Below are 25,480 nucleotides of genomic sequence, written 5' to 3'. Positions count from 1 at the left end.
CAAAAGTACCAATTGGTCTTATAATATAATATTCTAATTTTCTAAGACACTGATTTTTTGGTTTTCATTGGCTGTAAGCTTCATAATCATCAACAATAAAATAAACACTTAAAATAGATCACTCTGTGTGTTTAATACTCCTATATAATCTATATAATATATGAGTTTCAAATTTTGAACTGAATTACTAAAATTCTTCAATATATGAAGTCTATGTAACAAACACTCATATTTCTGTTTAATTGCCATAAATAAAAGTGCAAAATGAGGGAAAGTAGTGTAAAAGTGTAAAAAGTAAAATTATTTATTCTATTATCTATAAAGAATCTCAAAGCAAAACACAGAATATCAAAAGAAGATCAAAGTATATTGTTTCATTGTTTCATTACAATTGTACAGTGCCCCAAAGGTGACATGATGCAAAAAAAGTAATGCATGGCCACAACGTGTTAAGAATGAGATAATTAAGTCATAGGGAAGATTTATTAAGGCATGGACACAAGAAAATTAAGGCGTGAATACAAAGTAACTTGTTGGGATGACTTATTATGAAATAAGAACAAGGCAAGATCATTAAGGCATGGTGACGATCTATTATGGCATAGGTACAAGATCCTAATGTGTGGCCACGACTTATTAAGGCATGGAAATTAGATAATTAAGTTGTGGGGCAACTTATTAGGGCACGGGAATAAGATTGTAATGTATGGCCACAATTTATCGAGGTGTGGGAACAAGATAATTAAGTCATATGTTATATGTTATATGATCAGCACTTAGTTTGTAATTAAATAAGGAGGTGTCTCCGAATTTTTAATGGTACTGTAAATCATATCATATCTAATTAAACCCACATATTAGCCGTCCAGTACATATGTTTTAGCTTATTGTCAATAAAATGTATAATTCTTATATAATATTATTATTATTCTGTTCATGTTATTTTCTGAGACAGTATTATCATATTATTATTATGACCCTACAGCCTATATAGTGTATATAAGACTAATGATGGAGTAGGGATTCATTTCAGACACAGCTTTAGTCTTTATTAAACACTACAAACAAACCACACCACTAATAACAATAGTTTATTGATGGTGTTAAACCTAAATTATACATATTTTTCTCACAAAATTATTTTCTATAATCTCAATATTCTAAAATGCATCAGAGCTCAGATCTGTAATTACAGAACAGCAGTACAAAAGGAGGTTCAGAAGGTGTACATCATGTTTGGCTTCACAGTCCAGAAGAACAGGATACAGATAGTTAAATCATACAGAACCAGAACCAGAACCACACTGGCCCAGTGCACATATACAGCTCTGTAAAAAATAAGAGAGCACTTAAAAATGATGAGTTTCTTTGATTTTATTAAATTAAAAACCTCTGGAATATAATCAAGAGGAAGATGGATGATCACAAACCATCAAACCACCAAACTGAACTGCTTGAATTTTTACACCAGGAGTAAAGCAGCATAAAGTTATCCAAAAGCAGTGTGTAAGACTGGTGGAGGAGAACATGATGCCAAGATGCATGAAAAAAACTGTGATTAAAAACCAGGATTATTCCACCAAATATTGATTATTTCTGAACTCTTAAAACTTTATGAATATGAACTTGTTTTCTTTGCATTATTTGAGGTCTGAAAGCTCTGCATCTTTTTTGTTATTTCAGTCATTTCTCATTTTCTGTAAATAAATGCTCTAAATGAGAATATTTTTATTTGTAATTTGGGAGAAATGTTGTCTGTAGTTTATAGAATAAAACAACAATGTTCATTTTACTCAAACATAAACCTATAAATAGCAGAATCAGAGAAACTGATTCAGAAACTGAAGTGCTCTCTGCTGTATAAACACATCACTGCATGTTCAGTTCTGAATCTAGTGGCAACAGGAATGAGATATTTGGCAGAGAGTTGAGAGATTTGGAGATTAAACTTGTATAAAAGATTAGGTATAAAGATACTGGTCCCGTATTCAACCAAACGCTTTATTAGACAATTAGACAAGACAAGGCACTTCGTTAGAGGAGATACAGTTATGCATACAGTGTATATATTTATAGGTATGCAAGTTATTGCTAGTGGTATGTTCAGGTTATTAATATTATTATTATTATTATTTTTCAGTAAACAAGACACATCATTTAGTAATAATCAAGTAAGTGGTTGGTCCCTGGATTAGCAAAAAAAATATACAGTATAACAGTAAATTAAATTAGGAATTAAGAAATGGTTCTTAATGGGAATGATGGAAGTCAAGGTAAAAAATTGAGGTCTGAAAGATCAAGAAAACATTAAATGTGAACTGCCTATAGAATCACTAGAAATGTAAAAAAAAAAAAACAATATATATTATAATTAGGGATGCACCAAATATTTGGAAACCAAATTCTACTATCCTAGTTCTGTACAGCTCGCATTAATGTTAGCTGAGCTTTTAACTTCAGCATCTAACTTGAATAAGCACTACTGAGGGTAATTTATGGTTAAAACTGCACTGTTTAAGTACATTTATTATTAGAATAGCATTACAGCGTAAGCTATCTAGCTAAATGTGTGAATAAAAGAGCAGTGGTTTAACAATTTCCTGAGGTAACTATATACTGTGCTTTGTTGGTGTGCCTGCTGGAAAATTTAAATGTTAGGAGTTCTGTGTATTTTTTTCAAGGGAACAACGTGTTCTGTATTAGGTTGTCAGCCTAAACATCTCTTTTTGGTGCATCCCTAATAAAAAATAAAACATTTGAGCTTGTGTTAGACTGGCCAGACTGTGGCCTGATGGTGCACTGTTCTACTGGGCAGTGATACCTGAAGTATTTTATGATAAGAACACATTTCCTATGTAGCAGGGCTTTTCCTGAGCATTTACCATGCAGGGTACCCAAACCTTTGTTTTGAGGTCAATTTCTAAAAATACAAAAGTAGTATTATTTAGAAAATATTATAGAAATGTGGAATCTTTAACTTTTTGTCTTTAAGAAATCAAGTCATTTTCACTCACACTGCTGATCCTGATCACAGCAACAAAAAAGCGCCCAAAAACATTTGCGTACTACCCCTATATATATATATATATATATATATATATATATATATATATATATATATGTGTGTTTGTGTGTGTGTGTGTGTGTGTGTGTGTGTGTATGTGTGACATGTGCATAATAAGAATGTATAAAATGTATTTTGGAATGCTTTAAAGGGAATGCTCTATGCACATAAAAACTGTTCCATTGTATCTGGGCCTGTCACAATAACAATGTTATTAAAAGGATGATATACTATTAAGAATTATTGCAATAAACAATTTTATATTTTTTTATGGCACTAATATATAAATATATGAAAGCACTGTTAACAACCCGTAGCATAACCTAAATCTCTGGGTGCCACCATCACTCTGATCACTCTACTGATCATGACTTTACCTTTAGATGGCGGTTTCCGGAGATTTACCTGCACTACGGGATGTAAACAGTGTGTTTAATAAGCTTCTTCTGCACTTTTTAAATTATTAATGCCTGGTTTTAAATGTCAGGACTCTCTGGATTCTAGTAAGGAGGTGAGGAGCTACTTTGAGCTGGATAACGGTGTAAAAAGCGATTTATCTGTAAGGTTAAAATATGCCCCATATCACTCATTCTAAAGCCTGTTTGAACAAATGGAATAAAATATTACTGGATCTCAGAAAGCTGCAGGAGAGCGGAGGTGAGCTATTCAACAAAAAATGTTTTACTACAACAAAAGTCCATTTACACCAGAGTTCTCCTTTAAGTACACACAAATAAATGTAATGTGAATATTATGAATATTAATGTTAATTTACTGTATCGTTTATAAGTTTATAACATAATTATTGCGACAGGCCAGATTACATCCAATAAATCATCCCGTCTCTGATCTCTGATCAGTCCAGTGCATCGTACCTTAAGTGCAAAATTATATCAGGTCTGGTAAAACAGTAACTGAGCAGCGTAGAACGTGTTTTCTCATGATAATAACCCAGTGAAAGAGTAGTGTATCTTATTTAATGTCCAGTGTAATAGTTTGTGGGCACAAAGGGCATCTTGCTGACCACAGCGGGCACCATCTTCTTCCTCACCTCCACCTGAACAGGTGTTCCTGCTTTACTGAAGCTCGTCTCCACGTAACCCATAGCAACGTTCTGCTTAAGGCAGGGGGAGGGGCATCCGCTTGTGACCTCACCTGAAAAAAACGGAGGGAAAAAGTTGAAGAAAAAGATGTTTAATACATGCAAAACATGAAATAATGATAAATCAAGATTTTCGCACTATAAGCTGCACTTAAAATCCTTTAATTTTCCCAAAAATCATCAGAGCTCCTTATAATCCGGTGCTCCTTATGTATGAATTCTATCAGTCAGGTATTAAGAAGCAGTAAAGACACTCCGCTGAAGTACAGAGTTATACAGGAGATTCAGTTTAGTTCTCCAGCACCCAGACTGGAGCAGTATTAGCATTGGCCGCTAACTGTGCTAAGCGCTAGCTCTTTCGACATTCAGAGCTAAGTATTATTAGCCTGTACCCTGCCGCTAAACCCCGGATAGTGCTGCTGGAGCAGCATTAGCATTATCCGCTAACCATGGCGCTAGCTCTATTGCAGTTCAGAGGTGAGTATTATCAACCTGTAGCCTGCTGCTAACCCTGGCTAGCACTGCTGGAGCAGCATTACCCGCTAATCACAGCACTAGCATATCGGATTGTTGTCTGCGTGTTTACTGTGTTAAAACAAGCTATGTGGGATGAACTGCTATATAATATCACCACGGTTTAAAATAAACACTAGGGGTTCCTCAGTGTAGCTCTACTAGTGGTTAGCTGCTAATGCTCCAGCTTTATGGGAAATCTGTAAAGCTAAGCTTACTGTAAATAAATGGAAGCGCTTTATTCACCCAAATAAACGAAAGTTTTCAGGAGAGAAATCTGTGTAGATTAACATCCAGCACTCGATTAACTTTAAAAAAGAAAATGTTCTTATTACGAATTATAGTTTTGTTTACCTAGCTTAGCTTTACATGTCTCGCCCCCCAGCGATGAGACCTGCTGAATTTATTAGGGTAACATGACGAGATCCCTGTTCCTTACTAGTTAATAGTCCATCCATCCATCCATCCATCCATTTTCCTCCGCTTATCCAGGGTCGGGTCGCGGGGGCAGCAGCCTAAGCAGGGAAACCCAGACTTCCCTCTCCCCAGCCACTTGGGCCAGCTCGTCCGGGGGAATTCCAAGGCGTTCCCAGGCCAACCGAGAGACATAGTCCCTCCAGCGTGTCCTGGGTCTTCCCCTGGGCCTCCTCCCGGTGGGACGTGCCCGAAACACCTCACCAGGGAGGCGTCCAGGAGGCATCCTAATCAGATGCCCAAGCCACCTCAACTGGCTCCTCTCGATGTGGAGAAGCAGCGGCTCTACTCTGAGTCCCTCCCGGATGACTGAGCTCCTCACCCTATCTCTAAGGGAGAGCCCAGACACCCTGCGGAGGAAACCCATTTCGGCCGCTTGTATCCGTGATCTCGTTCTTTCGGTCATGACCCAAAGCTCATGACCATAGATGAGGGTAGGAACGTAGATCGACTGGTAAACCGAGAGCTTTGCTTTTTGGCTCAGCTCTCTCTTCACCACGACGGACCCGTACAGCGCCCGCATGACTGCTGACGCAGCACCGATCCGTCTGTCGATCTCCCGCTCCATCTTTCCCTCATTCGTGAACAAGACCCCAAGATACTTAAACTCCTCCACTTGAGGCAGGATCTCCTCCCCAACCCGGAGAAGGCATTCTACCCTTTTCCGGCTCAGGACCATGGCCTCGGACTTGGAGGCGCTGATTCTCATCCCGGCCATTTCACACTCGGCTGCGAACTGCTCCAGTGCGAGTTGTAGATCACGAGCTGATGAAGCCAATAAGACCACATCATCTGCAAAAAGCAGAGATGCTATCCCAAGGCCACCAAAACGGATCCCCTCAACACCTTGGCTGCGCCTAGAAATTCTATCCATAAAAGTTATGAACAGAATCGGTGACAGAGGGCAACCTTGGCGGAGTCCAACCCTCACTGGAAACGAGTCCGACTTACTGCCGGCAATGCGGACCAAGCTCTGACACCGGTCATACAGGGACCTGACAGCCCGTATCAAAGGGCCCGGTACCCCATACTCCCGGAGTACCCCCCACAAGACTCCCCGAGGGACACGATCGAACGCCTTCTCCAAGTCCACAAAACACATGTAGACTGGTTGGGCGAACTCCCATGACCCCTCCAAGACCCTGCTGAGGGTATAGAGCTGATCCAGTGTTCCACGGCCAGGACGAAAACCACACTGCTCCTCCTGTATCCGAGGTTCGACTATCCGACGAACCCTCCTCTCCAGGACCCCCGAATAGACCTTACCAGGGAGGCTTAAGAGTGTGATTCCCCTGTAATTGGAACACACTCTCCTGTCCCCCTTTTTGAATAAGGGGACAACCACCCCGGTCTGCCAATCCACAGGAACTGCCCCCGATGTCCACGCAATGTTGCAGAGTCGCGTTAACCAACACAACCCTACAACATCCAGAGCCTTAAGGAACTCCGGGCGGATCTCATCCACCCCCGGTGCCTTACCACCGAGGAGCTTTTTAACCACCTCGGTGACCTCAGCATCCGAAATTGGAGAGCCCACCCCAAGGTCCCCTGGCTCTGCTTCCTCAATGGAAGGCGTGCTGGTGGGATTGAGGAGGTCTTCGAAGTACTCTGCCCACCGGCCCACAACGTCCCGAGTTGAGGTCAACAGCACACCACACCCACTATAAATAGTGTTTGTGGGATACTGCTTCCCCCCCCGAGACGCCGTATGGTGGACCAGAATCGCCTCGAAGCCGTACGGAAGTCATTTTCCATGGCCTCTCCGAACTCCTCCCACGCCCGAGTTTTTGCCTCAGCAACCACCCGTGCCGCATGCCGCTTGGACTGCCGGTACCCGTCAGCTGCTTCCGGAGTCCCACGGGCCAGAAAGGCCCGATAGGACTCCCTCTTCAGCCTGACAGCATCCCTCACCGCCGGTGTCCACCAGCGGGTTCGAGGATTGCCGCCACGACAGGCACCGACAACCTTGCGGCCACAGCTCAGGTAGGCCGCTTCAGCAATGGAGGTGCGGAACACGGCCCACTCGGACTCAATATCCCCAACCTCCCCCGGAACGTGTTTGAAGCTCTCCCGGAGGTGGGAGTTGAAGCTCCGTCTGACAGGAGACTCTGCCAACCGTTCCCAGCAGACCCTCACAATTCGTTTAGGTCTGCCAGGTCTGACCGGCATCCTTCCCCACCATCGGAGCCAACTCACCACCAGGTAGTGGTCAGTGGAGAGCTCCGCTCCCCTCTTCACCCGAGTGTCCAAGACATACGGCCGCAGATCAGATGACACGACAACAAAGTCTATCATTGAACTGCGGCCTAGGGTGTCCTGGTGCCAAGTGCACATATGGACACCCTTATGCTTGAACATGGTGTTGGTTATGGACAATCCATGACGAGCACAGAAGTCCAATAACAAAACACCACTCGGGTTACGATCGGGAGGGCCATTTCTCCCAACCACACCTCTCCAGGTCTCACTGTCAATAGTTAATAGTGTCGCATTAAATGCGTCTTATAATTCGGTGAGCCTTATGTATGGAAATAGACCAGAAAACAGATGTTTATTGATAGTGCCCCTTATAATCCGGTGATGTGCGGTACTGTAATACAGTGATATGGTGATTTTAAAAATAAGTATTGTGATTATAGATGTATTCTATATTGAAAGCAGTTTATTATTTTACTATGAAGCATTAAGTGTATTTGATAATTGTATAATTGTTTATATTTGCAGTTCATATGCAGCACAAACTATTCTTTAATACATTTATTCCAATCAAGTCAGAGCAGCATACAGGTGAGTCATGTGACGCAGGTGTATGGGGGGAAATGCAGCGTTAGTATGGAGCTAAATTAGTGCCAAAATTATTTGTAATAATTTATTATAGATGTATTAAACACCTTAATCAGTGTAAATTAATGCTGGGGAGCGCTGGAAGCGGGGCGTGCTTTGCTGTGCAGCCACAGCTTGTGAAGTGTCCCTCAGCGCCACCTGCTGTTCTGGAGCGATGCATTTGTAGAGTTGGGGTGTATTTGTGAGAAAATCTCAACACGAGTTTGCGACTGCTAAAAGTGTGCCAAAAGTCACATGATTTACAAATGGGCTGTGCGTGTTCGTGAATCATGACACGGTAATGTTTGAAAATCATGTTCTACTTGTTGTTTATTGCTTTTTGCATTTGTAAAATGTGTTATATTAGTTTGTAAAGAGCAATGTATTAGAAAACAGCTGTGTATTTATTTGTAGTTTACGTATATATTTACAACCATCAGGTTTTGTGTTTGTAAAACACACCGTGTGTGTTAGATAGTCGAGTTTTGTATTTGTAAAACGTGTTGTGTTTGTTTGCAAGTAGTATCATATTTACAGAATACGTTTTCTTTATTTGCGTAGTTTTGGCACTAATTTAGCTCCATACGTTAGGAGTCTAACCCAAGAGCGAGTGTGTGGTTGTGATGGTGAGTAGTGGTGAGTACAGGTGTGTGTGTTACCTATAACTCTGCCCTCAGGGCTGAGTATGGGGGTGTGCTGTCTGATGGGGGGGCCGTTAGAGATCAGCCCCACCCTCTTCCTCTGAGTTTTCGCTTTAATCTGAGGAATGATGATGTCAGCTCCAGGAAAGTCCCTCACCTGCCGCCGCCGCTTACCTGCGAGAGCACACGCACAATAATCAATCAATAATCAACCTGGGATATTCCCGTCCAATCAGAGAAGATCAGATCCACTGATGGAGTAACCTGGTGTTCAGTGTATTCAGGTACAGGGTTCTTGCACCATTTTAAAAGTCAAATTTTTTGCAAATTAATGCATTAACATAAAAACCAAAAAACAAACTAATAAAGCGTGCAGATTTAGGTTTTGCCCCAGTGGCACAAAGAGGATCTCTGAACCGTTCCAGAACCGCTGTTGTAAAACGCAGACTAAAATTATTTATTTATTATAATCTTAGTTAAGACTCATTTAGACCTTCCAGTTAGCTAGCTCGCTGCTAACGTTCCTATGTCAGCATGTTAGCCAGCCCCCCGCTAAAGTTAGTTCTCTCCCTGGTAGCGTTAGTTAGCTTGCTGCTAACCTTAGTTCTCTTTTCAGTAGCTTAGCTAACTCAGTGGTAAGGTCAGTATGTTAGATAGCTCGCCGCTAGGGTTAGCTAGCTCTCCTCTACCCTTAGTTTTCTCCACGATAGCGTAGCTAGCTTGCGGCTAATGTTTGCTAGCTCTCCGCTAACCTTAGTTCTCTCCTTGGTAACGTAGCTAGCTTGCCGCTAATGTTAGCGAGCTCTTTGCTAAAATTAGTTCTCAGTTTATAATATTTTCTTAGCAAAAAGTGATGAGTGATATGGAGACACAGAAACTACAGTAGATCACATGCAAGTGAAATTTTTACACAGCTACCGTAAGGGCTGCACGATATTGGAAAAAAATTTACATTGCAAATGTTCTTTTTTTCGACGATAAATATCGCGATATTAAACAATGCAATGCCCATGACGTCACCAGCCCCGCCCCCACCTGCACGCTGTCTCACATCCGGACCAATCAAGAGCTGAGTCAGTGCCAAGCTCTCAAAACCCGAGAAAACAGCAAAACTTTTTAAAAGGTAAATAAGAGCGTTTCTTTTTCTGGGATTAAAAGTGTGAATTCAGCTGTAACTGGAAATATCTGCACTGATAAACTGTGCTGGACTGAGGTGCACAGCTTTCCACACGTGCTCACGTTTACAAGCACGTGCCCAACCATGTGGATGGAGGACATGAGGTTTCCTCATGTTGTGATGTGACTATTGCACATGCGCTCATTGCGATGGTGATGCTTAAATGATATATCGTGCAGTGTTATCTAGCGTTTTTATGCTAGTTCTGTACAGCTCATATCTTTCAGCTGGGAAACTTTCAGCAGCTTTTGAGCAGGTAGTGAACTGATTCAGAGTGTGGTAAGTGATGCTGAACCCTGTATTAGTAAAGTAAAGTAAACATGAACTTAAACCTGACGTTTCTTACAGTTCCTGTAGGCATTATAAGCACTTCTGATACGCGACTCTATTGTATGTTATTATTTATTTACTCATCTCCCGCTGAGTAAAAACATACCGATGGTCCAGACGAGTGCTGCTTCCACAGGTGTCGTGGTCTCATCAATGTCGTTGCCATAGAGACAGAGCCCCGCCTCCAGCCTCAGGCTGTCTCTGGACCCGAGTCCGGCCAGTTTCACCTCATCATTGGCCAGCAGTCTCTCCGTCAGCGCCACCACACTGTCCCGCGGAACAGAGATCTAACAGAGACAGAATACACACATTTTTTATATAAATGTTCAAAAAGTAGTGCCGTCAAATGATAGAAAAATGTTATAAAACTCACTACATGCTCTGTGATTAATTAATCTAAATTATACAAGACTCTATCATCTAAACTAAACTCCTAACAGGTGTTTAAAGTGTTGAGATGGAAATTGGGACACTTCCCTTACCGTATTTCAATTTAAGAATCATAAAAAAGACATGACATAGGCCCTATCGTACACTCTGCATATAGCATGTTGCGAGGCTTATTGCTATCTTCCACCCCGCCAACAGTGTCACTCCTTCCTTCTGCCTGGTTTAAACAGCAGCAGAGCTTCTGAATATATCTACACTGATGGGCGTGGTGTTCTGGAAATGAGGTGTGTTCAGGTACATTTCTGGAGTTTTATCTTGTTTATCTTGGTAACAGAAAACACAGGAGCTCCACTGACTGAATACAACCTACGCACACATGATTAATTAAGAAAATTAGTGCAAGGCTTTTTACAAGTTTTGAGACATGCAAGGTGTACTTTTCCCATCGTTACGACAGCAAAGACACACAGACCGTTAAAATAGAGCTTAGACAAGACGTTATTTTAAAAAGATTCTACACTACTCAAATATTTCTTAAAGAGTAACTACACTCTAATAATTATAGTGTATAATTATATAAATCTACAGGGGTTGGAGAATGAAACTGAAACAGCTGGTTTTAGAGCACAATAATTTATTGTGGTGACGGACAGTTCTGGTGGAAACAGGAGAGTTGAGGTTCACATTGAATTCTGTGTGATTTGATCAGCCGTGGTTTTATGTTTTTTGGATACAATCCGGGTTAGCACCCGAACATCCCTTTCAGACAGCTTCCTCTTACAGCGTCCACAGTTAATCCTGTTGGATGTGGTTGGTGCTTCTTGGTGGTATGCTGACATTACCCTGGATACCGTGGCTCTTGATGCATCACAAAGACTTGCTGTCTTGGTCACAGATGCTCCAGCAAGACGTGCACCAACAATTTGTCCTCTTTTGAACTCTGGTATGTCTCCCATAATGTTGTGTGCATTGTAATATTTAGAGCAGAACTGTGCTCTTACCCTGCTAATTGAACCTTCACACTCTGCTCTTACTGGTGCAATGTGCAATTAATGAAGATTGATCACCAGGCTGCTCCAATTTAGCCATGAAACCTAAAATCCCACACTAAAATTATGACAGGTGTTTCAGTTTCATTCATGAATTTCAGGACTTTACTAAACGCACCTCTACTCCGTCCTCTCCGGTGTAACCACAGCGAGTCACCCTGCAGCCCGGGATCCCGAACACTGGGGTCAGAACACTCGTCATGAAGGTCAGCTTACTGAGATCATCACCCACACCCTCCTGCAGAACCCGGGCCATCGACGGACCTGTGCACACACACACACCATAATGAAATATAGTGATGGGTCTATAGAATTTTTTCATTTCTGATTAGATTCCGCTATAATCAGTGATGCATTTCACTTTAACGGAAGAGCAGGTTTATTGTGCTGCTCATGCTGCAGACTGGAATATTGATCGGCCACACTTTTGCCTGATATCCGATACATCAATTATGTCAATATCGGCACCGATACCAATATTGTATTGGATCGGTCCCATCTCTAATGAAATACAGACAAACACACGTAAAAAGATATATATATAAATATATAGCCCTGTATAGAGACAGTGATGAATAACTCTTACCCTGCAGGGCGATCAGACTCTCCTCCAGATACTCCAGATCAACATCATGACCTGCAGCTTTAAACTCCCGCAGCCGAGCCTAAAAACACACACACACACATTTCACTTTACAGGAGATAACAATTACAGTTTTTCCATTTTTTATATATATAACAAATACGTAAAACAACATATATAAACTGAATAGGGTTAATAAACCTGCAGCGAAGGATATCGGTTGTTAAATTGTGTGAAACTGACTCCTGCTAATCTATAATTGCTGGTATTTGATTATTTAGGAGTATTTTATTCTCTTCAGAAACACAGATGCTGTGAAATACTGTAGAGAACTAAGATATAATATAACGAGTATTACAGAATTATAGTATCGTGATAATCTAAATTATACATTGATGTGCTAAATCTAACATATCTGCATCAGAGAATTACACACAGTATTTATTAGTATTTACTACATTTATCATGAGGGAGGCTGATTGGTTACCTGCATGTGGGCGGAGTCTTTGTCTGCACAGCCAGCGTTGGACACAACATACAGATATCCCTGATCCGTCTTCGTCACGATCAGATCATCCATTATTCCTCCTTTAGTGTTAGTGAACAGAGAGAGGGTGCCCTGACACACACACAAACACACACACAATACACACACACAATCAAACAGCAGCCTCAGGTCACATGATTACCAAACGTTTAAAAACCTGCATATACTTTAATTAGGAAATAAATATAAATCACACAGAAATTAGCCAAATACGCATTTAGATTTTAAATGTAAATGCTAACTTTGTGACCAGTTTATAGCATGACTAAATCCTTTCAGAATTATTGTATATTAATTAACTAATTAATTATTAACTTTTGTGTGTGTGTGTGTGTTAGTGTGTGTGTGTGTGTGTTTGTGAATTACCTGGTTGTCCTTTAGTTCTGCAATGTCTCCAACAACTAAAGACTCCATGAACTTCACTCTGTCCTTCCCATAGACTTTGGTCTGCAATCAAACAGATCATTTTTACAGACACTAAAATCTTAAAATATAGAACTAAAATAATACGTGGAAGCAGTGTGGTTGTTAAGGTGTTGCTAACTGGTTGCTACGGTGTTGTCTGTAAGGGCTGCACAATATATCATGCACAATATTCACATCGCAGGACGTGTGATATCCCTTAAGGCAATTAAAATCAAACACGTCATGTTGCAATGTTTGGATTCTTGACACTAGAAGTAGATACACAGCGCTGTCTCTGTGTCTGTGTGCATGACAGGCTGCTGCTGCCTGAGAAACGTGAGGGGGAGGAGGAGGAGTAAACACAAGGTAACCTCACGCATGGCCTCCATCTACATGGTTGGGCACGTGCCTGTAAACGCGAGCACAGTTTAGCAGCGCAGATATTTCCAGTTACAGCTGAATTCACACTTTTAATCCCAGAAAAACAAACGCTCTTATTTACCTTTTAAAAAGACGTTTAAATGCTGATTAAAGGGCTGAGTACTGTTGTTTTGCTGTTTTTCTCGGGTTTGAGAGCTCGGCTCTGAATCAGCTCTTGATTGGTCCAGATAGGGTGGGGGCGGAGCTAGTGACATCATGGGCCCTGCATCGTTTAATATCGCGATACAGATCATAGAGAAAAAAAAATCCGTAGTGATTTCTACGGTGTTGCTAACCGGTTACAATATGTTGCTAAGATGTTGCTATGGTATCTGTGGTGGTTGCTATGGTGTAGCTATATGGTTGCTAAGGTGTAGCTATGCTTCAGTCTTTGCCTTTGAGAGATGTTGTGCTGTGCACGTTTATAAACAGTGATTGAGTTTTATATTAAAGTTAAAACAGCAGGTGAGCCCTCACCTGCAGCATGTGACTGACGTCGAAGATGGAGCAGTGGTGGCGGGTGTGCAGGTGAGAGGTGATGTGGCTGTCCCGGTACTGAACCGGCATGCTCCACCCGGCAAACTCCACCATCTTCCCCCCCTGAGATCTGTGGAAGTCGTGCAGAGGAGTCTGTTTCAGAGACGCCTGAAAACACAGAGAGATAAAACTGATCAGAGACCATTATAAATCATTAATTACATGCTACTAATTACATCATTTTATAATCATATAATAATTTAGTCTGGAGTGTTTAGGAGAAAGGTGTGCTCCAAATTAAAACTGCAGGTGTGAGAAGATCCAGATCAAAGAAACCAGTTGAATCATGGTCTGGTTCGTTTACAGTGTGAAACATTTTTGGAAAGTTTTAAAATGTTCAGATCAATTACAGACTATCATCCCCAAATAAACATTAGAAGATGAAAAAGAAGACTTTACAAACTATGTTTAAAAGTTTAGCATAATTCACATGAATATGTGCAGAAATCTGGAAACCTAAAATAACATTTTTGTCCCAAACACCAGGTTTCCATTTATTCTGCCACTTTATTTTTTTTACTATTGCATAGGTGAAAATCACTACGTATTTTTGTCTTCATTTTTAAAGAAAGAGCAATTACAACACTGCACTATTATATATTTTAAGTGAGGTAAAAAGTGATAGTGAGACAGACTGAAGTAAAGTGTGGTAGAGTGAGGTAGATTGTAGCAGAGTGTGAGGTAGTGAGAGTGAAGTCTGAAGTAGTTTGAGGTAGAGTGAGGTAGAGAAATGTAGCGCAAGGTAGAAGAGTGAGGTAGAGAGAAGCACAGTATGATGTAGAGCAGGGTTGTCCAAACTACGGCCCGCGGGCCATTTGCGTCCCGTTTCCTTTTTTGGAGCGGCCCGAGAGGTATTTTAGAAATAGAATGAAAGTTGGCCCGCTGTTAAGCAGGTTTTTATAATGTGAGATTCAACGTTTGAACGCTAGGTGTCAGAAACGGGCCAAAGAGTCTAAAAGCGGAGAGAGTGCGCATTTCTAGCGCAGAAAAACGGGCCAAAGAGTCTAAAAGCAGAGAGAGTGCGCAGTTTTAGTGCAGAAAAGGGCAAATGAGTCTAAAAGTTGCCGTAATTAAGGAGTTTAATATTAAGAGACATCATGAAATGAAACATCAATTTGAAAAATCTTAGTTTACACAACACTGTCAAATATAAAGATAGTAAGTCAAGTAAAATGGTGTGTAAATGAAAGTAATCAGGAAAAAGTATTATTTAAAGTGGTATATTTCATTATTTGTTTTATTACAGAGTCTGTTGCCCGAGACTTCAAATATATTTCTCCTTCTGTCCCCCAACAAAAAAAGTTTGGACACCCCTGATCTAGAGGAAAGTAGAGCATAATAGTCAGAGTGAGGTAGAGGCAGAGTTTGAGGGTAGCATCAGGCAGGCAGTGAGGTAGAGTGTTTGAGGAAGATTGAGGTAGAGTGTGGGTAGAGCGAGTCAGAGTGTAGTAGAGCGAGGTAGTGTGATGTAAAATAGATCACCAAACTGCGAAAAACCTTACAAATGACATTCATTTATAATCTTAATTATTTTGTTTTTCACATCGACATGAGAATATCCAACATGGTTATCACATCAAACATTTTGTGCACACAAGTTGTGCACCCTGAGTGTACTGTAAAATATTATTAGTAATATAATAAATATGAATAGTGATTCCAGATTTTTTAATAGTAGTAAATGAATAGTGTAAATAATGGGACACTGAGTGTTTCCTGCTGATCTGTACTCACAGACCTTTCCTCAGAGTTTATGAGGCAATAAGTAATTCATTAATAGGCAGCACTGCTAATGCTAACACACACACACACAACCAAACACACACTCTACTGATTAACATTTAGAACAGTTTTAATATTTAGAACTAGTGATCCTCCACTACTGAACCCTGTACTGATTCAGAATCAGCAGTACAGTACTGAGAGTGTTCAGTATTAATGCAGGATATAAAGTCCTGCTGCAGGACGGTGCTGTACTGTACAGGAGGGAGCGACCTTTGGGCCGTGGACCCGGCGCTCACTGATCTGGACCGCCTGGATCACCAGCAGCCCTGACCAGGAGTTCATGCTTTTCATAACAGAACAAAAAACGCATTTCGAACAGCTGTTTTTATACACTGTGCATATAAAATATTCTATATGTTTAAAAGTAAATACAACATAGGAAACCAAAAATATTTTACACTTCTTCTCTTTATTGATAAAACTCCTGCATCCAGACTGCAATTATAAAAACAGGAGGATCAGTGAGTTTTTGGGCTTTTATCTCGGTCACATGACAACATCACAGCGTTCAGTAGCTCCTCCATTTTCACTCGCTGTTGTGTTTTTTACGTGGATCTCCGTGGAAACCGTGGTGCGTTCAAAGTGTAATTACGGTGCGCAGCAGTGGACAAATATCTATTTTATTAAAGGCGAGGAGACGAAACTCAGAGATGTGCGTCCGGACGGGACTAAAATTACCGAAGGGGCACGGAGTTCAGAGAAAAACAGTAGATAATTCAGACTGTAATTTTCTCAGATGATCGTTCTGGACGGGAATAAAATCACAGAGGTTTAAAACCCCCATAAAAGAGAAAATTACCCCAGAAACCCCTGAAAAACTAATCCTGTATATATATATATATATATATATATATATATATATATATATATATATATATATATATATATATATATATATTGTAGCTCCTTGCACACCATGACTGAACACTGCACTTTACTGCCCTGGAGCTGCAGTGCTCAAACAGAGCGCATACTAATGCTCTTATTCTCACAACTGACAGCTCAGCTCAGGAGACACACAGCACTCAGAGAGAGAGAGAGAGAGAGAGAAAGAGAGAGACAGAGATACAGGTAGACAGAAAAAAGAGAGGGAGAATGCTCAAAAAACACTGAGATTTGCATGCAATTCTACACAAAAATCAGCAACAATACCCCAAATTCCTCTGATCCAGAGAAGCTGCCCAGCACAGAGTGCTGCTCACTGAAATACAATATACCCACTGTTTACTTCCTTATACAGTGATTACTGTCTTTATCAGTTATTTGTACTGTTTAATAATGATTTATTCTTTTTTCTCAGTTTAAGCAGTTTATTAGATTAAACTGTATAACCTGCTTAGTTTACTTTCTTATAAAATGTAACCTAAGCTTTAGCAATACGAATGTTACATTATTTTTACACCAATAAAGCACCTCTGAATTTAAAGAGAAATACAGATAGAGAGAAAGAGAGACAGACAGACTGAGACAGATCGAAAGAGTGACAGAAAAAGAGAGAGATACAAATAGAAACAGGCAGACATCAAGAGTGATGAAGATACACAGAGAGACAGATACAGAGAGAGATATACAGACAGATTGAAAGACCGACCCAATGAGAGAGATAAATACAGACAGAGTGAGATAAAAAAAGAAATACTAAGAGACAGACAGATAAAGATATTTTCACAGATACAGAAAGAGACAGAAATAGTCTCTAGTGAAAGACAGATATAGAAATACAGAAAGACAGACAGACACAAGGATAGAGACAGACAGACACAAGGAGAGAGAGAGAGACAGACACATGGAGAAAGAGGCAGAAGAATCAGAGTGATAGAGACAGACACATAAAGAGAGAGGCAGACACAGGGAGAGACAGAAAGACAGAGTGAGAGACAGATAGACATACAGACACAGAGTGAGAGACAGAAAGACAGAGTGAGAGACAGGCTGACAGACACAGAGAAAGGGAGAGTGAATCTGCATGGTTGCTCTCGTGCTCTTAATTAAATGAAGCAGATGGAGCGCGAGGAAGTACAGATGCGCACACACTTTCCCCCCCACACACACACACACACACTCACTCACTCACTCTCTCTCTCTGTTTCTCACACTCACTCACTCACACACACACACACACACACACACACACACACACACTCACTCACTCTCTCTCTCTGTTTCTCACACTCACTCACTCACACACACTCTCCCACACACACACAGAGCTGCTGGAAGCTGGAATGCAGGGAAAGTGAAGTGTGTCCGTTTGAAGCTGTAACGGTAGTGTAACACACACTATAATTACTAAAACTATACGTTACATTTTAATTACAATTACAGCTCAATTATAATAATAATTATAATGTATAAACACTTTGAGTTTGCATTAAATAAATAAACAAGCAAACAAATACCCAACTAAATCCAAATACGTCTATACTTTACATTAATGTGTGCACTTCTAAAACTAGTGCACGACTTTTACACACTATTAAGTGTGTGAGTGTGCGGTTTGGGACGCAACCCAACTCTTTCACAATCACTTTTCTGACTCAGTGCACTCTCCCAGTCCTCCCACTGATTCCACTGTTCCCCCAGTCCTCCCACTGCTCCCTCAGTTCCGCTGTACCTCCGTGCTGCTGCTCCTCCCCGGGTGTCCCGGTAAACGGAGCCGCGCTGCAGCGCTCGGTCCCCGGCTCCAGAACCCGCAGCGGCCGCTCAGCACAACCCGGCCCAACATGTTCCCTGCTCTCTATCAGGTCCTGTAGCAGCTCTACACCGCGCGCGGATCCAGCTTGCTCCTGATTGGACTCCGCTCCCAGAATTCCACAGCGCTGCACAAACAGGCCAATCAGCGGCCGGAGACACGCAGGGGTTTCTGGGAAATGGAGTCAGTTGCGTGTTGACTAACTAATGTTTGTTTTGGTACAGTGTAAGAGCGGCCATGGGCTGTATATTATTACTGTATATTTAATAAAAATGTGTGGATTTTAAAGTGAAACATTTTCATACAGTTATACCGTGTAAAACACCCTTTATCTCCTGAGTATTACTGGGGGCAGGTATTTACGCAAACTGTCCTGTTATCACAAACAGACTAAGTGCACACTGCACACCCTTAAACTACACTTATAAATGTTAAGACAAGAACCATATAGCAGCAGGACGAACAGAACGCAGAAATTAGAATAAGTACAGCTGACTCTAACTAACTAACCCACCAACACAATTAAAAACACTCTTTTATTTTGATAAAATAAAATAAGTAATATTTGTACCTTTTTCTCGCTGCTATTTTGTAGTTTACTGTCCTTTACTCCCAGTTCCATAAGCACTATCACATTCAGTGTCAGTTAACATCATTAATGAATTTATATATTTAAAATCAAATTGCTAACAGGTTTAAAATCTAACAGGCTAGCCGCTAAACACTAACAGGCTAGCCGCTAAACACTAACAGGCTAGCCTCTAAACACTAACAGGCTAGCCTCTAAACACTAACAGGCTAGCCTCTAAACACTAACAGGCTAGCCGCTAAACACTAACAGGCTAGCCGCTAAACACTAACAGGCTAACCGCTAAACACTAACAGGCTAGCCGCTAAACACTAACAGGCAAGCCGCTAAACACTAACAGGCTAACCGCTAAACACTAACAGGCTAGCCGCTAAACACTAACAGGCTAGCCTCTAAACACTAACAGGCTAACCGCTAAACACTAACAGGCTAGCCGCTAAACACTAACAGGCTAGCCGCTAAACACTAACAGGCTAACCGCTAAACACTAACAGGCTAGCCGCTAAACACTAACAGGCTAGCCGCTAAACACTAACAGGCTAACCGCTAAACACTAACAGGCTAGCCGCTAACAGGCTAGTGAGGTGAGATAAAAGAACAGCTGCTCATATTTAAGCATTTTATACTGTATTATACTGTATTATATTGCATTATTCAATATTATAAGTATGTATATAAACTCTGTAATGTATTATACTGTATTATACTGTCTATTAAATATGTATATAAACTCTGTACTGTATTATACTGTATTAAATTGTATTAAACTTTATTATAACTACGTATATAAACTGTGTACAGGCCTGGTGGTGCTGTCTGTGCGCCCCTCTGTCGTTTATTATAACTGAATCCCTGTTTGTCCCAGAATCTATTAATACCTCCGGCTCCTCCAGGCTGCTGCTGCTATTCTGGGAGGGGGAATTTCGGCCAGTCCAGACTGGGGTCCAGCAGCCGGGCTTTACTGGTTCATACTTTAAACTACAGAGCAGTACTGAACCGGGTCCTGTACTCTATATAATTACTGTACTGTAACAGGACGGTCTACAGACTCTCTGACTGAGTCCTAATGGGGTTTCAGTCTGACTGAAACCTGAAGCTCCAACTCTGATTTATTATTTTATATATTTTTATATATTTTTATGGATTTAATCACAGCCCCCCAGCCTCTCCACCCGGCCTAGAGAGGATGCACTCACAAGGTGAGATAAAACAGATCTAAAATACAGAGTTTAATTCATTAGTTTTATTTGTTCATGTTTAAAATAATAGTATTGAGTTATTGAAAGTTAAATGCATTAAAATTAATTTACTAAACACACATTTATTTTATTTTTAAATTTTAAATTTAAGTTTAGTATTTAAATACTGTATCATGTTATCACTGTCAAACAATACAATCATTCATTGTTTTCCTAATTAGATTTTTTTTAATGAAAAACATTTAGTATGTACAGTTTTTAAATCTCACATGTAGAAGCTGCGGGGAACTAAAAACAAACAAATTACATTTTATATACACATATTTTATTATAAATGTTTTCTATTAGGATTTACAAACATTTTTTAGGTAAAAGAACTAAATAACAAATGGAATTAAAATGTTACTCCCCCAAAAAACATCAAATGATTTAGCATTTAAAACTTTTGAAAACAAAAATATGTTTATGTATAGATGATTTTAAAGTTTGGCAGTTGCCCATTGCTAAATGTGTACATTTTATGATAAAAAAATGTATTTATTCTGATTAAATTGCAGTAAACATTAATAATTGTTGGTGTTCCTCAGTAAAGTTATATTCTCAGACAGCAGTGGTGTGTGTGTGTGTGTGTGTGTGTGTGTGTGTGTGTGTGCTGGTGGTGGTGGTTTGTAGGAATGCAGCAGTGTGGGAACACTGGGCTGGTGCTGATATCTGATGTACAAACTGTACCTGCTGCAGAAACTCACAGCACACATTTATTATTATTATTAAAATACAGACTAGGAGTGTTTATCATAGATATGTGAGCATTATATCTATTTATATTTACATTACACTCAAACTGTAGGTAGTTTTGGTAATTATTACTGAGTTGGGATGCGCTATTAACTGGATTAGCTGGATGGATGGTGGATGAATGGATAGATAGATAGAAAAGCAGTTTACAAGATCTCAGAACCTCTAGAACTCCAACAGAGAGACAGACAGATAGATAGATAGATAGATAGATAGATAGATAGATAGATAGATAGATAGATAGATAGATAGATAGATAGATAGATAAGCAGTTTACAAGATCTCAGAACCTCTAGGACTCCGACAGACAGACAGACAGACAGATAGATAGATAGATAGAGATACACAGATAAGCAGTTTACAAGATCTCAGAACCTCTAGAACGCAGACAAACAGACAGACAGACAGACAGATAGATAGATAGATAGATAGATAGATAGATAGATAGATAGATAGATAGATAGATAAGCAGTTTACAAGATCTCAGAACCTCTAGGACTCTGACAGACAGACAGACAGATAGATAGATAGATAGACAGATAGATAGATTGATAGATAGATAGATTCTGATTCTCTCTCTCTCTCTGTGTGATCAGGAGTGATGGTGAAGTCCTCCCCGACGCCTCCCTCGTTCCTGCGGGTCAGTGATAAGGACCTGACGGAGATCGAGCTGCACTCTGTCGACTCCATCAGTGATCTGCACCGCATCCATACCGAGCAGCACAGCAAAGGTACCAGTAACCTTTCAGTACTGTTCATTATTCACTCAGTTATTAATCAATAGTTTCAATATAATCAATATTTATTTATCTGTGTGATTAAATATGAGTTTACTGAAGACCAGCAGTCCAAGAGCGTGGACTACTGGAACCACTGTCCTGTGGTCTGTCAAGATCAAGATGGCTCAGATTTTGTCCAGCTTGTGTGAGGAGTACCAAGAAAACTGGTAGCATCATGATCTGGGGCTTTATAAGTGTTGCCAGCACTGGGGAGCTAAATTCCAACATGTACTGTGACATTTTCAACCCTTTCAAACCTGAATGACTAAAACAATGAAGAATTCTGTTTTCTGTCTGTAATGCACTCAAAAACAAGATTCAGTCAAAATGAATACATTAAAATCAGACATTTGTATTTTGTATATTCATTTCAGTAAAATCACTTGTTTAACTGTTTACTATTTTTTTTAGTACCGTAAGCAGTAATATAAACACATTAGTGTTCAGAGTTGTATTTTTCTACTGCAGTGGACGGAGCTAAGAGGCTGTTTGACTGACTGATAAATGTCTATTCTGATGGACAGCCAGTCTTAATTTGTGTTAAGTGCAAGAATACACAGGAAAAAAGAAAGGAAGATGATCATTGCAATGGATGCAGGGTCTGACAGGGTTAAGGTGATGGACTGGCCGAGCATATCTCCAGACTTAAACACAACTGAGCATCACTCAGGGGGGGGACTCACTATGTTGCCTTATTTCAGCTTCTGTTACCTGTTCTATTATCTGTTAAGGCAAGGCAAGTTTATTTATATAGCACCTTTCATACACAACGGTCATTCAAAGTGCTTTACAAATTAGAAAAAACACAGAGAAGTCAAATAAAAAACATGTAAAAATGGAAATAAAAACTTAAATAAGAATAAAGCATGATTGATTCAAAACATGATTAAAACAAAGAGAAGTAAAATTAAAAACATGTAAAAGAACAAAAAGGAATTAAAAATAAAAATAAAATAAGAATAAAGCATGAATAAAACATGATACAAAACTGCCGTTACAGAATAAAAGTGGGCGGAGCTGCAGTGTTTTAAACTGAGCTAAAGGCCTGATCAAACATGTAGGCTTTCAGTCTGGATTTAAAAGTGTTTATTGTTGGGGGTAAGATGTTGTTTTGCTCCTTCTGTATTGTTATCATGCTGCAAAAAGCAATAATATGCAACAATTAAATTAATTCACAACTTTATCTTATCTCAGGCGTCAGACCCCCCCGTCCCCGCCCTCCCTCCACTAATGGAAATATCCAGATGCTGGAGAGGCCGGTGGTGTTTCAGACGGGTCATCAGAGGAGAAGATCTCACCTGAATCAGCTCAGTGACGTCTGCAATCCCTCTAAACAGCGCTACTGCGTTACCTGCGCAGCCGTATTCCTCATCCTGCTCACTCTCATCCTCATTTTCTCTTTCTTAGGTGAGATAATACGTTTGTTATCATCAAATATTACTATTTTCTAAAGTTACTCAAGTGATTTTCAGGGTTAATTTGTGTGTGTGTATCTTGTAGTTCAGCAGAGTGGGGCTCTAAACAGGTTATCTGAGGAGGTGAAGCACAGCCAGGAAACAGCTGAGGAACTCTCTGCCCTTATTCAGGAGCTGCAGGCCCTGTGCCGAAACCTGACCTTCAGCAGGAGCACACCCTGACCACCTGCTGACCTCACGCTGACATCACACTGACATCATAGCTAATTCAGCAACAGCTACTTCCCAACCAATCTCAAAAACAGCAAACTCTATAAACTCTATATATTCTATAATATACAGGTGTTGGAGAATGAAACTGAAACACCTGTCATCATTTTAGTGTGGGATTTTAGGTTTCATGGCTAAATTGGAGCAGCCTGGTGGTCAATCTTCATTAATTGCACATTGCACCAGTAAGAGCAGAGTGTGAAGGTTCAGTTAGCAGGGTAAGAGCACAGTTCTGCTCTAAATATTACAATGCACACAACATTATGGGGGACATACCAGAGTTCAAAAGAGGACAAATGGTTGGTGCACGTCTTGCTGGAGCATCTGTGACCAAGACAGCAAGTCTTTGTGATGCATCAAGAGCCACGGTATCCAGGGTAATGTCAGCATACCACCAAGAAGCACCAACCACATCCAACAGGATTAACTGTGGACGCTGTAAGAGGAAGCTGTCTGAAAGGGATGTTCGGGTGCTAACCCGGATTGTATCCAAAAAACATAAAACCACGGCTGATCAAATCACGCAGAATTCAATGTGCACCTCAACTCTCCTGTTTCCACCAGAACTGTCCATCTCCACAATCAATTACTGTGCTCTAAAACCAGGTGTTTCAGTTTCATTCTCCAACACCTGTAGATAAACAGTGTGACATCACTATATACTGAGCTTTCTGCTGAACTGTAATGGAATACCTGGATGGAGATCATCTTCTGAGATACTGGGCAGCTGCTGACCTACTTTTGGGATTTTGGAGTTCAGTGAGCTGCTACAGCCAAAGAGGAGGAGCTTAATAGCTACTACAAAAAGGACTACATCAGCAGCGGGAGTGTGAGAGAGAGAATACAGTAGGTTATGCTGGTTGGTACAGGCACTGATTGGCTGAAGCTAAAAAAGAGGCGGAGTCTGACTTACCCTCATTAAGTTGTGAAAACCTTTTGTTTTGTGGTCACAATGTTAACAGTATTATAATTTAATGTGTTTTGAAATATATTTGATGTGCTCTATTGTCACAATGTTACCCAGTCATGAGGTTGTGAGAACACTGTATAAAAACAACCTTAGAACAAAGTGCAAATAAAACACAGTGTTTGGTGGGGTATTTGAATAAAGTAAGTATTCATGTTTTTTAAAAACCCTTTTAAAGACCCTTATTTACATATTTTGTCAATGTCTGCAAAAATGCACTGAGATGCAAGATTTTTGCAGTTCTGATATTTTTTTTATCCAATTTTTCTTTTTAAATGCACATTTTAACTTTGTTATTCTTTTTTTATACTGTGACCAAAGCTGATTTAAAAAACAATACATCAACTCACTAGGGCTGTGCAATTGGCAAAGAATTGGCTTACAATACAATAAATAAATCACAATATTGCGATACTGTAAGAAGGGTCAATAATTGCAATAATGTCATTAAATTTGAGAAAAAATGAATAATAACTTATTTTTAAAACTGTAAAATAAAGTTTTTATATTTTTTTTTAATTCAGTCAGGACAGCAAGATATAATGAATATGAATAAGAATACAACAGTGTCCTCTAGTGGGCGGGGTTTTTAACACAAAGCTAAATGAACCACTTCTGACACCAATCTAACTAAAAATACTAATCTAAACTAATAATTAAAAAATGAATACTATCTAAATACAAAAAAATTGATAAAATACTTTGTTTACAGTACCGCAGTATAAATCATAACCCTCCTGTATTGTGATAACTCTCATATCACCAAGTTCTTGCCAAAACGTAGCCGTAGAAATAGTATGTCCAAACTTTTGACTGGTATATAATGATCATATTGCATTTAACCAGAACATACAGCTGTATTCTGATTAAATACATATATTTGAAACACTTATTGAACATTGATCAGTTATTAAAAACAGGATATTAACAGATA

General features: G+C 40.0%; 2 protein-coding genes across 3 annotated transcripts in view; one reads left to right on the top strand and one right to left on the bottom strand.

Moving 5' to 3' along the window:
* Positions 1-1,078: 1,078 nt before the first annotated feature.
* On the bottom strand, positions 1,079-18,692 carry amt (aminomethyltransferase). Its single transcript, XM_007236679.4, has 9 exons — positions 18,455-18,692; positions 13,996-14,163; positions 13,060-13,140; positions 12,634-12,765; positions 12,150-12,228; positions 11,682-11,827; positions 10,231-10,411; positions 8,636-8,791; positions 1,079-4,219 (listed from the first exon to the last, which is right to left on the bottom strand). Exons 1-9 carry the CDS (start codon positions 18,563-18,565, stop codon positions 4,041-4,043), a joined length of 1,233 nt encoding a protein of 410 aa, XP_007236741.2. The 5' UTR covers positions 18,566-18,692; the 3' UTR covers positions 1,079-4,040.
* A 1,360-nt stretch (positions 18,693-20,052) lies between these two features.
* Positions 20,053-25,480, top strand: part of si:dkey-20d21.12 (uncharacterized protein LOC556245 homolog) — a 231,458-nt gene continuing 226,030 nt past the window's right edge. The window contains exons 1-4 of one of the 2 annotated variants that reach the window (XM_049485630.1): positions 20,053-20,320; positions 21,712-21,846; positions 23,089-23,301; positions 23,395-25,207. In XM_049485630.1, the coding sequence (XP_049341587.1) occupies positions 20,308-20,320; positions 21,712-21,846; positions 23,089-23,301; positions 23,395-23,531 (498 nt within the window). In that variant the 5' untranslated portion in view covers positions 20,053-20,307 and the 3' untranslated portion in view covers positions 23,532-25,207. Of the gene's footprint in view, positions 20,321-21,711; positions 21,847-23,088; positions 23,302-23,394; positions 25,208-25,480 lie in introns of those variants that run through there. The other variant, XR_007441380.1, reaches the window with a different exon arrangement.

This window comes from Astyanax mexicanus, chromosome 12 (genome assembly GCF_023375975.1).
Source record: "Astyanax mexicanus isolate ESR-SI-001 chromosome 12, AstMex3_surface, whole genome shotgun sequence".
Lineage (NCBI taxonomy): Eukaryota > Metazoa > Chordata > Actinopteri > Characiformes > Acestrorhamphidae > Astyanax > Astyanax mexicanus.
The sequence above is the reverse complement of the archived record's forward strand: the minus strand, read 5'-3'. Positions and strand labels throughout refer to the sequence as shown.

Coding starts and splice junctions, on each gene's coding strand:
- amt (XM_007236679.4), bottom strand. CDS start 18,565: ATGTTGGGCCGGGTTGTGCTGAGCGGCCGCTGCGGGTTCTGGAGCCGG. Junction 12,229..12,633: donor AAGACTCCGCCCACATGCAG/GTAACCAATCAG, acceptor GTGTGTTTTTAG/GCTCGGCTGCGGGAGTTTAA. Junction 10,412..11,681: donor CCGGAGAGGACGGAGTAGAG/GTGCGTTTAGTA, acceptor TGTCTCTGTTAG/ATCTCTGTTCCGCGGGACAG.